This window comes from Cupressus sempervirens, chromosome 5 (genome assembly GCF_028749045.1).
Source record: "Cupressus sempervirens isolate cs-2001-9-10 chromosome 5, ASM2874904v1, whole genome shotgun sequence".
Taxonomy (NCBI): domain Eukaryota; kingdom Viridiplantae; phylum Streptophyta; class Pinopsida; order Cupressales; family Cupressaceae; genus Cupressus; species Cupressus sempervirens.
Window position 1 is genome coordinate 421800079 of NC_143122.1, and position 14874 is coordinate 421814952.

The following is a 14874-nucleotide window of genomic DNA, read 5'->3' on the forward strand; positions in this document are numbered from 1 at the left end:
GTACAATTTAATTCTGAAGTCTATGGGATCTTCTGAAACTAGTCCATGCCATCAATTAACTAATGTGGTCAATGTGTTTGATACAAAAGTTGTTTGATTACATATTCATGCTTCCAAACTTAGATCTATATGGCAACAGACTAATGACGAAAAGTATCTAGAAAATATCTCATTTGATTCCTCAAAAAAAAATTCTCACCCAGATTTAATTGAGTCCCAAAAGTTAGCCTTCAGGCTAATAAAACGTCGCCTTTGCATCCCTGTTCATTGCAAGATGGTCTGGTTAGACACTTAGACCTCTAAATGAAAAAAAATGGGATTTTTCATTTTCTTTTAAACTTCACAATGTTGTAAATAAGTTATTTTATAAAAAGCATGCATGGTTAAGAGGAAAAACAATATGGTGTTTCCTTAAAGTCGTGTTAGTGGAGAAGCAAATTTCTGAGACATACTAGGGAGGAGGTTACAATGAGTCAGCAAACTCCCATTTATAGTGCATGCTAATGCAACATGAAATGCTGCTTGGTAAAAAATATAACATACATTTCATTAAGCAAAGAAGTGAAGGACAAACAACAACCCAAGGGAAAGCAGAAAAAAAATCCAGAAATATCTAATTCTTAAATTAATACTACTGCTGGGCTGTTTGATACTGTTTAAAAATCCATGTATGTCATTTCCCAACCTAAAGTGGAGTAACAGCTGGGATAGGACAGGAAAATGCATGATGTCAATGCTCGACTTTGAGAGAGAAATGATGGTGGTGGTGTCTGAGATCTGCAATTCAATCATACAAAAGCAACGAATTATTCATTTGAGGCAACAACAGCAATGGATAATTAAAAAAGTTTGTAAACTAGACAGCTCTAAATAATTCTATTGACGCTCAATTAAGAAAACGGAAATGACATAACTTTTTTTAAAGATGAAAGCATTACAATCAATAAAACGACTAACCGGAAACACTAAAACAAGTGCATGCACTAAGAAAACTTTGACTATGTGAGTATATTTCAAAACCCACAAGAGATGTACATAAGCCATTGTGTCTTTCCAGCTAATGCACAAAACTAATCAAAGAGACACATTGTATGGTTGAACACAAACATATAACTGAGGTTATAAAATCTCCATAGTGAGAGCAACTACATCATTCTAACTGAAAAATGTTTGGTTATATACATTCTATTCTACATTTTTTAAGGTTTCATCATGAAGACATTAAACAAAATCTCAAATACATTCAGCTTTAGAGAGAGGAAAGCAAAAAAATCAAGCATCAAGATTTAATGAATGTTTACTTCAAAATGCAATAGGAAGTGTTTCCAGGGATTCCCCGTACAAACTAAATGCCACTCACAAGTATATGTTCTGGTACTAATGTGAATAAAGAAGAATTAACCACTGAATATTCTATGTTTCCAACAGTTGTTCTATACTTCTGAATCTCCCAAAAAATCTCTAAATTCGTTCATCTTTTAATCTTCCGATCTATGCTTTCCACTTTCAGCCAATTTCATTTAATTTTTTGTAATTACAGAAGGAAATAAGCTTTGTAGTAGTTCTCATGGGTACTAAAGTTGCATATGTGGTTTATATTTTGATCACACGGAGCATTATATAATCAGTAATTTAACAAAAAACCATATCATATTCAAAAATAGAAAACAAAATTTACCTTGAAGATCTTGATAGAAAACCTATGTTTGCTACACTTCTAAACTAAGTTACCAGATTCTTTCCAGCAACCCTCAAAGTCTGGTTTGATTCTGTGCAAAGTCTGCTCCTTCTCATATTCTCCCCAAATTCTCTTGCAAAATTACGAATTTGCTGCAAATTCTGTCAGAGGAACCAAGGCAGAATTTCCAGTGAATTTTGAAGAATTTGCTACCCAGCGGCCAAACCTGGGCTGAATTTGGTCTCAAAAAACTTTTGTAGACTTCTTGAAGTGTTGTTTTGCCCAATTTGGTCTATTCAATCCTTCCCAACCCTAAAGTGACCACTAAAAAGACCAAAAAAAGATGGTCTATATGTCATTTATACATTTGTGAATGAAAATGAACACTTGCTTATAGAGGAAATCCAAATTGACAATAGGTGAAATCCAAATTTATGATTATAGAGGAATTTCTTTAAAAAAGATTTAATAACTTTGAATCCGGGCCTTAAAATTTGAATCTCAACTTTTGATCTAGCCTGGTTAGAAATCCTCTAACCAATGCAAAATAAAACATTCAGATAACTGCACGTATCTTTTGACAATTCCTTTCATTCTCAAACTGTCCCCTTGATATGGAAATATGCTCCATGCATGTGACCAAGCAAGTGTACCGTGGTGTATGTATGGAAAAATGATGCAATTAATATCCTATTGAACTGAAACATAGATATGGTTGTGTATTTTGCTATGTTGTGTTACTATTAGCATAGTGATGTATGGACTTATTTGTTGTTGCATATATATACACACACATACATACTTTTTTTTTTAAATATATGTTTTTGTATGGATGAACCCAAAATGAATCCGAACCCAACCCCGAAAAAAATTGGATGAATTTCGAACTCAAATCTCGATCCCCCATCTATACTAGAATCAGAACCGGCAACTTAGCTTCTAAACATAATGCAACCTACATCAAGGGTACAGCCCTTCCGTAGCTTTCCAACACTTCAAATGGAATGGAAAATTGTAAGAATTTGCCTAAGGGCAAAATTCACCCAAGAACTAAGAACTCAAACAAAAGCACACAGTACACCAAAGAGAGAGAGTTAATCAGAATAACAATGTATTCAATAACTTCATACATAGAGTAGACTAGGAGTGCCTGAATATAAAGGCCTCAGGAGAGCTTCTAGAATGCATAGAAGTTAGCATCATGATGTGTCATACAACCAAGCACATGTCCACCAGATATGGGTTATCCTCCATTAAGCACGGAAGTAAGTGCGGTGATGAGAGGATAAGCCTACAAGGGTGGGACACGAAAAACAGTGTTGTAGACACCATGTGCTCAAATAAAGTTGCGTACTCCTGTATTGTCAACATGACAAATCACAAGGTGTGCAAACTCCTAAGTGTCTCATAAATAAAAATAATAAAATAATGCAATATAATTAAATAATGCATTAACTTAAGTAAACTTAAGTAAGTGTAAATAGTAAAGTACGTATTTACACCAACACCCCCCCTTAAGTGCAAGTTAGGGGAATGCGCTTAAGCTTATGTTAGGTACCCAAGTACATAATGAAATGCAATCTCCCATAAAGCGAGGAAAGAGGGAAAACCTCATGGGAAAAACCTTCCCCCAAAAAGAGAGATAAAAGAGGATGCATCGATGGATGGAGTAATCAAGACCCCCCCATGACAACATACATCCAGTATATACAAAAGAGAATAAGAGAAGGAAGAGAGACAAAATAGGCTCCCTCCCCAAAAGAAGAATGCCAACAGGTGAAAGCTGCTCCAATGAAGAAGCTGGTCCAAGAATGCATAATGGTGTTCCTCCCCTTAGGAAGAAACAATGCCAAAGGTACAGTCCAGAAGATGTGTGTTGGCCCTAAAACCTGCTCAAGTATCCCTATACTAATGCTGAAGTTCACCCCTTCCCACTGTGCTGAAAAGAACGAATGCAGATCTGACAAAGATGCCTGTTGAACCTGTTCCACTGAACCATCTGTCTCCTCTACTAACAAAGAGACCTCCACTAATTGCTGTTCATAAGGATCCACAATCACGCCAACTTGTTCAGATTGATCATGTAGAGAATGGACATGAGGGTCAGAGTGAGCCCTCGCAACAACTGTAGAAGAATCATTATCAATTAGAAGATGTAAGTCCTCAAGTCTGTCTCCCAAGTCAAATGAAGCTAGAGCTGGAAGATGAGATGTGCCATGCTGAGATGGACCTTTCACTGTGACAATATAAGCATGTGGACTGGACTGATGTGACCTCTCACTGCAACTGTCGATAGAACCCCACGTGTTTGAACCTGTTGAAGCACTATCGCTGGTGTCACTATCAGTTTCCACTGTGTATGATCTGCGAAGAGGAGTAGAGGACAAGCTCGGATAACTTTCCTCAAAATATACATCCTTCTCCACAAAAATCTGATGTGTCTCAGGATCTAGAAGTCTATATGCCTTCACACTGTCTTCATAACCAATGAAGGTACAAGGTCGAGATGTCTGTGCCTTGCATCCCCTGGAAGATCTGTTTGCCCATGCAGGACAACCGAAGACTCTGAAGTGTGTCACAATAGGTTTTCTACCGCACCATGCCTCAAAAGGAGTTTTGCCATCTAAGGCTGGATGAGGAGAACGATTAAGAATGTGAGTGGCACTGGAGATTGCTTCGACTTCTAATGATGGATCGAGAGACTTGGCATGAATCATGCAACTTGCCATAGACTTAAGAGTTCTAATCCTCAATGCTGCAATATCTGCCTTGTGTGGACTGAATGTTGAAGAAGTATGAAGATCAATTCCCTCATGTCTGCAAAATTCCTTAAGTCTTCTGTTCACATCCATGTTTCCATTGTCCATTCGGAGTACTTTGATGGCCTTGTTGGATATTTGTTCTACATGAGCCTTGAAGTCTAGAAATGCGTCCAAAACTTCATTCTTACTATGTAGAAAGTAGACCCAAGTGAACCTTGAAAAGTCATCAACAAAAGTGAGTATGTAGCGACCGTGGCTGAATGCAAAAGGACCTGCTAATACCATGTGAAACATTTGAAGAACACTTGTTGCTCTAGAAGACTTCCCTCTTTGTAACTTTCCCTCTAGATGCATATCCATTGAATCTGATGAACATTTACCCTTAGAAAAGTTGATTTTAGGTAGACCTTTGACCATTTGGTATGTGCAAAGTTGCTGAAGATAGCGGTAGTCAAGGTGACCAAACCGCTCATGCCATAAATTGTTGTTTGAATTAGAGTGAGTTAACAAGGCTTGAGAAGAACTCTTAGGCACAAAGTGGGAGAAGGAATAAAGCCTCCTGTCATCGTTGACTTTCCCAACTGCTACCAATGAATCATCTTTGAGACTTCGCACCATCACTGAATCAGGAAGGAACTCAACCTGATGACCATCTCCAAGGTGAATAATTTGGTAAATTGATAGGAGATTGGAGCTTAGATTTGGAACATAGAGAACATCTTTGAATTCCCCATTTTCCATTTCTACATGTCCTTTTCCTTCTACTTCCATCTTAGCATCATCTCCCACGAAGATGTGTGGCACCTTTGACTGCTTCAATGAAGAAAAGTCTTGCTTTGAAGAACCCATGTAGTAGGAGGCACTTGAGTCAAGTATCCATTCCGAAGAAGAACTTGTGTTGGCCATAAGTGCTTGACCTTTACCCTTTGAAGAGTTAGGAGTAGAGTCCTTGGAAGTACCTGGCACTTGAATCTTATTCTTCTTGAGTAGATTTTCTAACTCGTCGATTCTTTTTGTTTTGCAATGATGCTCGTCATGATTTGGCTTTTTACAGTATGCACAAAAGAGTTTGTCCTTCTTGTCATTAGTTCCTTTCTTATTTGAAGAAGAACCGCCTTGTTGAGAGGAGTCATGTTGTGTCTCAGATTGTGTTTTCTGCTTCCACTGCTTCTTATTGTTGTTGCTTTTTCCCCCTTGACTAGATTTCTGACCATCACTAGCCACTAAGGCTTTGGTCTTAGATAACTTGAGAAGTCCAAAATCCACCAAGTGAGATTGTTCAACAATCAACATGTCTGCAAATCCATCAAAGGAAGGCTTCTGGTAAGCAGATCCCATGGTTAACTTGTGAGTATTAAAACTCGAAACAAAGTTGGCGTACTCATAAGGTAGCTTCTTCAGGATGTGATGAATCAACCTATCATCCTTTATGGGATTTCCACAATCCTTTAGAAGTGCCCTATACTCTTTGACTTTGATGATATAATCCTAAATTATGTCATAATTCTTAGGATCCAAGAGAAGTAGATCATCCTCAATCTGAAATCCCTTTTCTTCATCCACTTTACCATACAACTATTCAAGTTTATCCCAAGCTTCCTTAGATTCTGAACAATTTTTAATGTGAAAGAGAAGATCGCTATGTACACAACTCCTGATAACACCTAAAGCTTGTTGGTCTTGTCTTTTCCAATCAATGAGTTCTTTAGCATCAGTAAGTTTGGTAATTGTACCATCAACATACAAACTATATCCTTTTTCCATTAATCTACTCCATGCAATATCTTTCCATGTAAAATAGTTGCGTGAAGTTAGAGGAGGACATTGTTTACCGTAAAGGTAAAGTAAATGAACGCATACAGAAAGTAACAGCAGAACAGTAGCATAATATTCGCAATAGTAAGTGAATGATGATTTACAATGATCCCAAACGGGATATAAATACTACTCCCGAACCTTCCCGAAGGAGTCTGTCGGCCACAATTATTCTATCCGTTACAAACTATTTACCGCCGGACCGTCGGCTACAGAATACCGAAACACCGCCGGACCGTCGGCTACGGAATACCGAAACACCGCCGGACCGTCGGCTACGGAATACCGAAACACTGCCGGACCGTTGGCTACAAAAACACTGCCGGACCGTCGGCTACAGAAACACCGCCGGACCGTCGGCTACAGGAACACCGCCGGAACCATCCAGTCGGCTAACAGACATTTAAAACCTATGATGCAGAAATGAAAGAGCACAAAAGAGAGACACAAAAAACACAGTACACACCCCCCCTTTTCACTCAATCAAAAGACCCCCCCACAAGAGAAGTTTTGGCACTTTATAAGTAGTGCGTTTACAATGGGCCACTTGTCAAAAATGAACAAAGTGGACTTTCTGATTTGGCTTTTACAACTGCCTTATGAGGCTAAAATCTGTCACTTAAGCACCGTAGCTTAGTTTTACAACAATTGTGAAAAAGAATCAAAGCTATACAATGCCAAAGAAGGCCTAATTCTGAAAGTGAGAAATTTGTCCACACAACCCTAGAATTTGACTTCAGATCTAGAAAGTAGACAAAAAAATAGGAACTTTCCAAAAAAACAAAACCTGAAAAAGTGACCAGATGTGCCCGTACGGAGCTTCCGAAGTTGCAAAACGCAGGATTATGCAGGTACAGTCGCCAAAAAATGCAAATTCTGCAAAATCTGTGCACCAAAACCAGAAAACAACACCACCACTAGAAAATTCAACAAATTTTACCTGATTTCAAAAAAAATTGCACCTGAATCGAAGTCCGGATGTCTAAGATATCGGCTCGCAAAGTCAGGCTGCCAAACTGAAAAGCAATCTGGAGAGGGGTTTGGAGGAGAAACTGTGAGTCTAAATTTGACGATCAAACGGCCGTCAAAACAGTTCCAAAATGCCTGTGAATGACGTTCAAACGGGCGTCAAATTTAACACCGCAAAATGATGACATCAGCAAGGTAAATAAGCTCTGTGCTGACGTGGCAGGCTGAGTTGTCTGTCCGTATTGTACGGATAGTACGGAGTAAGTTGGCATGTCTTGTACGGTCCAGATGACATGGAGCCACGTGGCACTGTGACGTACCAGCTAAGGTGGCAGAAGACATGTTCGATGACTGGACTGCATAGTCGGATGAGTCACTGCGTGGACTGTGTCAGATTGCGCCGCGTGGCGTGACGGGACACGGGCAAATCGCGCCACATGGAGGGGTATCTACAGGCGTGGCGACTACGGATGCTAATCCAAATCCGCCGCATGGCAGACAGGAGCAGGACACTGGAGTTTGAACTTGCAACGCCGAAATTCGCAAAGCGTCGGTGGAGATCGTTTTAACGGACGCCGAAATGTGGGAATTAGTCCCACATTCGATGGGTAGGCGCAATATGTGCTGCGTAAATAGAACCCTCCACAGAAACAAATGCAAGGGCAAGTTCAGCAGTTGTCGTGGTGGGAAATGTCATCGCCGGTTTGTCTGCTAGCTGTCGAGTTTCGCAGAGATGTTTCGGGCCCCTGTTGATGGGATCTCGGCCGAATTTGGAATGCCCAGTGCAAGGTTCGGCCGATGGTTCGCTGTACTGTCCACTTCGGCCTTAATTATTCCGCCAATTTAATATGATAACCCTGCAAATTAATAATCCGCCAAATACAGATCCAAGATTTGATCGCCCGATTCTATAAAAAAAATTCTCTGACGTGTGCCCGAAGGGCAAAAATTTAATTTCCGAAAAAGGACAGAAAAACAGAGAAATAAAAATGCAGATCCGAAAAATAAATTCATAAATCTGCGAAAATGACCATACCCATACCGCAAATCGGGCCTCCGGGTTTCGATTTGTAAAAAAAATTTTGCCTCACAATCGACTTTGGGCCAAGGTAGGCGTGCTTATAGTTGATTTTCACCAGTTCAGCGTTTCGGATGCAATAGAGAGGTCAGATCTGGTGCTGGACGCTCCCAATTTCTGCAGCACTCCGGATTCGGGCTGAGTTGATGAAGCAAGCAAGAGGTCTCGAACGGCTTGTGATGAGAAAATCTCTATGCTCTGATACCATATAAGAATTTTCCTAAGGGCAAAATTCACCCAAGAACTAAGAACTCAAACACAAGCACACAGTACACCAAAGAGAGAGAGTATGATCAGAATAACAATGTATTCAATAACTTCAGACATAGAGTACACTAGGAGTACCTGAAATATAAAGGCCTCAGGAGAGCTTCTAGAATGCATAGAAGTTAGCATCATGATGTGTCATACAACCAAGCACCTGTCCACCAGATATCAGTTATCCTCCATTAAGCACGGAAGTAAGTGCGGTGATGAGAGGATAAGCCTACAAGGGTGGGACACACAAAACAATGTTGTAGACACCATGTGCTCAAATAAAGTTGCGTACTCCTGTGTTGTCAACATGACAAATCACAAGGTGTGCAAACTCCTAAGTGTCTCATAAATAAAAATAATAAAATAATGCAATATAATTAAATAATGCATTAACCTAAGTAAACTTAAGTAAGTGTAAATAGTAAAGTATTTATTTACACCAACAAAAATGAATTCCGTACGACAATGTCATCTCTCCAAAAGTCTTTTGCAAGCACATACAAATCACAGCATCAATGAAGGATTCAGACAACAATCCTGGCTGAAAACTCATCTATGCATTAATGAAAGATTTGGCCATGGCCATAGACAGAACAGATACATAACTGCAGTATAACACATAAGGCCACCGCAAACATTTCACTTAATCATCAGTTATGTATTTGAGCATAATCACATGCATGTCCCAATAAGCAGAATGAAAGATGGTGCATTTACCCTTCAGGTCAGTATGAAATGTTATGTTTGTTGGGTTCTTTTACATTTGGTTATGGGCCCAAAACACACGGATAAATGTTTATATGGTTCTTTTAATAACAAACAAGGGAATTGAATAGCAAACTCTGGAAACATTATATGCATTCCAGCTGAGCATGAAGCTGTCTAAGAGATTGTCAGGGCTGGGCAAGCTTATAAGAGCATGTAAGATACATAAATTGATTCCAAATTATTCATGGAGGCTCCATGAGAGCAACTTGCTTGTAATCTTGCTAATTCTAGTTGATATAAGGCATAAACCATTTCCATGCTACACTTTTCAGGCATCAGTTTCTCCATAATATATCTTGTGTCTGTTCAATGTTGCTTTGTGTTCTTCACTTGCTCAACCATTCATTTCTTACATACTGATTTCATTAACAGTACTTAATTAATGTTCAAAATCTATGACATACTGACTTTAAGCATAGTTCTCTATTTTATAGAAGCAAGCATAATATAAGTTAGTCATTACCAGCAAGTTTATTAAATCAGTGTAGGTTAAAATTTATACAGGTATAAATTGCAAACTTTGAATGGAAGATGTAGACATTGTTGAAGCGTGAGTCACTTGTCAATAAAACTTATAAACTTCAGTTCTTTAATGCAACAAACTTACTTTAGACCCTAATCACAGAAAGTTGTAAGCATGAAATAGCACAGAAACCATCATAGACAAGGAACACCAGATTTACATGGAAAACTCTCTTAAGAGAATAGTCACGACGAAGATAAATTCTCAAATATATGAACACTTGTTAAATTGGGACAATTAAAGTGATTTTTACAAAGAAAGGCTTGCTATCCGGATGAAGAAGGATAAAAGAAAATAGATACACCACTGATGCACAACAATAACACAACTAGGTGAGTTGTAGATACCTTTGACTCACTGCTTACGGTAGCTAACACATGAAAGTCCACTCCACTCTACACCACACTTTGCACTACTTCATACCTACAAGGAGACAAATGTTTTTTGTTGTCTTGCATTTTGTCACCACAAAATGTTGGTAACAGCACGAAACTTTTTCAACCTAGTTTCGCATCTCTCTAAGTTGAATTTGATATTCAATTGCTCAATATTGATCGATCAATCGACTCCCATTTGTATAACAAATTGTTTTATTGAAGGCTTTCGTCAAGTCTTTTCATTTTGCTTTATGTCAAGCCTTTGCTTGATTTTTGAGGCCTTCACCGTCCTTTTCTTTGCTTTTAAGTCTGTGTTTGTTGGTTTTTAGTCCTTTGATTTTGCTCATGTCATGGTTTCGGTTTCCTCTTCGATTTGGTCTAACCTAGAGCGTAATCAGAGTTGTCAATCAAGAGTTATGGCCGTTTTAATGCTTCAAAAGTGGACCTTTTTGATGCAATAGCATGAATCAAAAATATCATGTTATATCTTTATGTTATCTTTTTAAGTTACTTTATCATTAAATTTTTCACTTAAAGTACTATAGTGCACTTTATGTTATAATTTTAAGTTGAGTCTGTTGGTTCCCAAAATAGCAGATTGGAAATCCAAGAGCCTGCCACTTCTCCGATAAGATTTCTCAATCAGTTTTGGCCAACAAACAGGAATACTTCTTGATTCCCCTGCACTTCGGGCTCCACTACACCTAGGTGGGTAGACCTTCTCCTCGAACCTAATTACTTGGTTCAGAGCTTTTCTAAAGCGAATTTAAACTTTGAGAGTTCTCCAACTAGCAAAGTCCTCAAACTCAATCAAAATGAAACTGGATGCTGGATAATAGTTGAATATTTTGTATAATATTTTAAATAATTGATTTGATAGCTGTAGGAAGGAAGTTACAGATTTTCTGACTTCAATAATAAAAAGACCAGTGCCTCTGCTCATCTGGGCAATAGAGTCAACTTCAGTGAATTTTCACGTACAACTTTATAATATTTTGCATACTTTAAGTGCCAACAATTAAATAATCGAGATGCAACAAACCAAATATTATTCAATCTTAAATTAGTCCATTTTAACTCCTCTAGCAAGGAGACAAACTGAACACAAATACGAAAACAATTTAATATGTCAAGTATCTGTGATGATCAAATTTAAATGCTAAATGACCTTGTCCACTTATCCAGTATTTAAATGGTATACAGAAGTCCAAAAAACAATTACAAAGGACGATTCTCTTGTAGTTTAAATCTTCATGCCTCTTCATGCTTTTAATAATAAAATAATTGAATTCATGTTACAAAGTCATATTACTGCTCCTTATCCCTCCATACAAAAGATAAAAATACTTTTCTCCTACGTGAATATGGATGTCCCAATGTTCGGATATGTCTTGCTTTTTCTCACAAATAACTTACCCATTATATACTTTAGCTATAAGGGTAGATGTGACCTTTCAAATGAAAAGTCATTTCCTTTTATTAATAATTCACATATTTTAATCAAATTCACATATTTTAATCAAATCTAATTTTAATGTTAACAAATAACATAAATCACACCCTTTCAAATATAATTCTTCCCGTGCTTGGACATCTTATGTTTCTCTTGTCGTTTGGGTCTGCGAATGTTTGGGGTTGTTGTTGATACAGTTCTTCTGCATCGACTTTGCCTTGCTCCTTGCTTAGCTTCCCGATTTTTCTTTGTTTCTTCCTTGGATTTCACTGTCCAACTCCCGATGCAATTCATATGCTTGTTCTAGTGCCTTCCAGCATGTTGTCTGTGCATATCCTCGAATCTTTTGTTAGCCTTCGTGGGATGATCCTCTTTGGTTGCTATGAAAGAAAATAGAGGGAAGCACCTGTGTAATTCACTTGGCCCTAGGCGTCCAAATTCTGGGCACATTGAAATCCTCGGGTTGCTTATCAGATTCTCTCTACAAGAGAGTGGTAAAGCAGCAATCATTCTTCATGTTGGGCAAAGTCTGAACTCATAACAGATTGGAGCGAGGACTTCATTCATTCCTTGGAGATTTTGAATGGTTCATCTTCAGCAAATATGAACAAAATACAATTCATCATTCCTTGCTAGCAAAATTTCTAAAAGAGAAAAACAATATCTAGATGTGTGCCTTAAATATTGTTGTTATTTACCCCTACAATCACCAGGCTTCAAGTATCCTATATCCTAGATGTTATTAATCAGAGAAATCCAAATCACGTTTAGGTTTTAAAACTTTGGATCTGGGTATAATCTTTGGACATGAATCTTCGTCTAAAATGGAGAACAACCAATTGAGAGCAAAGAAAACACTTATCTTTCAGATGATGATTTATTCAGAAATTTTAAAAGTGAATGAAATGCTAGAGACATCCGTATGATGATTCGCAATGTGCTATTCTATTACAGCATTTACAATTATAGTATCAACCAATTGCATTTGTTTTTGGTCACTTGGTTCAAGTCCTCAACGTGATGAAGATGTTTGTCAATCACTGCTCATGATCACTCTAAAATATTCTTTTGCATCCTGAACATGGTGCTTGGGAATCTAAATTTTGCCAAATTTTAGAGTTCCATCAGTGGCTCTTTCTGGGGACGTATGCCCCTTGTGGGCATAATGAGATTCCAGCTATCTCTAGAAGAGCAGACCGAGCACCCATGCTTAACACGATGCAAGGTGAAATTGGCTGGCCCAAGGCCCCCCAAAAGTGAACATCAATATTTTCCTCCATCAAACACTTGATTCTGATAATGTAACGCCTTCTTTCTTTTGATCATGACATGTTTTCCTTTCATCATTTCTTTAGGATCAGAATTCTCTCTTTCTTCATCAACAAGAGTATTTAAAAATAGATTAATTTCTGAATCATTCAACCCCAACATCTGAGCCCTTGCTGAATCTGATGCATCATTTTTATGGACAGCATTTAATAGATTTGTTTGATCAAAGAAATCTCTGTTATCCGTCTTATATTTAGGCTTTGAGAGATCATCTGATGTACTGCAGTTTCTGCTGAATGGAAGATCTTTATGTACACAATCTGACCCATCTTCACAAAAAGAGTTCGAAGATAACTTGCTTTCAAGAAATGTTACTTCTTTCTCATCAAGAACCTGATTAGATAATACATTAGGAAAGTTTTCAGAACTTAGCTCCAATATGCTCTTCTTATCACACATATCTGATTTTGTGTCTTCTTCACATGTTTGGAACAATTGCTGCTCATAGGATGACCTGAAAGATATCTCACCTTTTGAATGCACAACATAAGTTTTATCAACTTCACAATTTGGCCTGTTATCTTTGTCATTTTGCTAATGGATTTGATTGCATTGGAAGTCTTCTTCACGCAATGGATTTGAGAATATAGTGAATTCAGATCTGCCTTCTATCACTTTTTCTTCGAACAATGGGTTGAAGAGTATAGAAAATTGATGCATACTCTCATGAGAGCTCTCATTTGAATCAGCAAATGTTTCATCAAGTAGTGTGTTAAATTCATCCCTCCAGGAACCATCGTCTTCTTGACTAGTAAGATGGATATCTTCATCAACAATATATCCTAAGACTTCTTCATGTTCAAATGTCGTATGCAATTCTATATCATCTTCACTATATGATTCCTCAGAATGATTATTTCTTTCATCCAATACCTCTTGAGAATGCACTAATCCATCATCTTGCCCACCATGGTGATTTGAGAAAAAATTTGGACCATTTCTTTCAATATGTTTCTGATACTCCAGATCTAACAAGGCTGAAATTTCTTCCACAGAGAATCCTCTTCCTCATTTTCACGTTCATTGTCACGTGTAGGCATATAAGTATCACCATGGGCTGATTCTCCTTCAGAATATTCAAAATTTTCATCTCCATTCAAATCTGAAACTTCATTTGACTCATATGTTACTTCAATCTTGAATTCATTCTTCTATTCAACTAGTTCATTATCCATAAGTTTGAGAAAGTTAAGAAACTGATGATCATATAAGAGGCCTAATTCCTGAATCTTGTAGAGATGATCAAATGATGGAGGTTTGTATTCTAAAGGTATTTCTTGATAAGCATTGAATATCCTCATAAAGAATTGTGTTGCAGATTCATCTTTTTGCTTTTCTAAATTAAAATATCCTAGTTACCGGATTCGTGCATTTACCCTCGGATCCGGATTTAGGTCCAATTCGGATCCAGATCCGCGTATGGATCCTTGAGGATCCGGGCAGGATCCGAAATCCTGCCAGTGGATCCGTAAGGATCCACACGCCGCGGATCCTTATGGATCCACAGGCAGGATTACGGATCCTCAAGGATCCATGCGCGGATCCACATGAATCCATGGCAGGGTCCAAAAAAGTGGGCCCAGCCTCTTTTTTTTTTTTTTTTTCCTAAAGGCCCTAAACCCTAAAAACGACCCTCTAAATCACAATGCAAGTTCATTTACTATCTATTTTGCTCTCTCATACTTGCTAGTTCTAAGTAAAGAGCTTGGATTCGAAAGAGATCAGTTTTGGAGCTCCAAATACCTTGCAAGAAGTGTTTAAGGTATGCATTTCAACAATATTCTTGAGTTCTTTCACAGATTATTGATTTATTTTTAGTTTTCCAAATTTTCAAGGTTTTGTGTAAGTGTGAAACATGGTTTTC

At 37.9% G+C, this 14874-nt stretch overlaps 1 protein-coding gene across 3 annotated transcripts in view; it reads right to left on the reverse strand.

The window, feature by feature from the left end:
• Positions 1–14874, reverse strand: part of NSI (nuclear shuttle interacting) — a 166523-nt gene that overhangs the window by 105088 nt on the left and 46561 nt on the right. For all 3 annotated transcript variants that reach the window (XM_089830969.1, XM_089830970.1, XM_089830971.1), the window contains exons 2-3: positions 686–777; positions 200–260 (exon numbers count right to left, since the gene is read on the reverse strand). In XM_089830969.1, coding sequence (XP_089687095.1) covers positions 200–260; positions 686–777 — 153 coding nt within the window. The remainder of the gene's footprint in view (positions 1–199; positions 261–685; positions 778–14874) is intronic.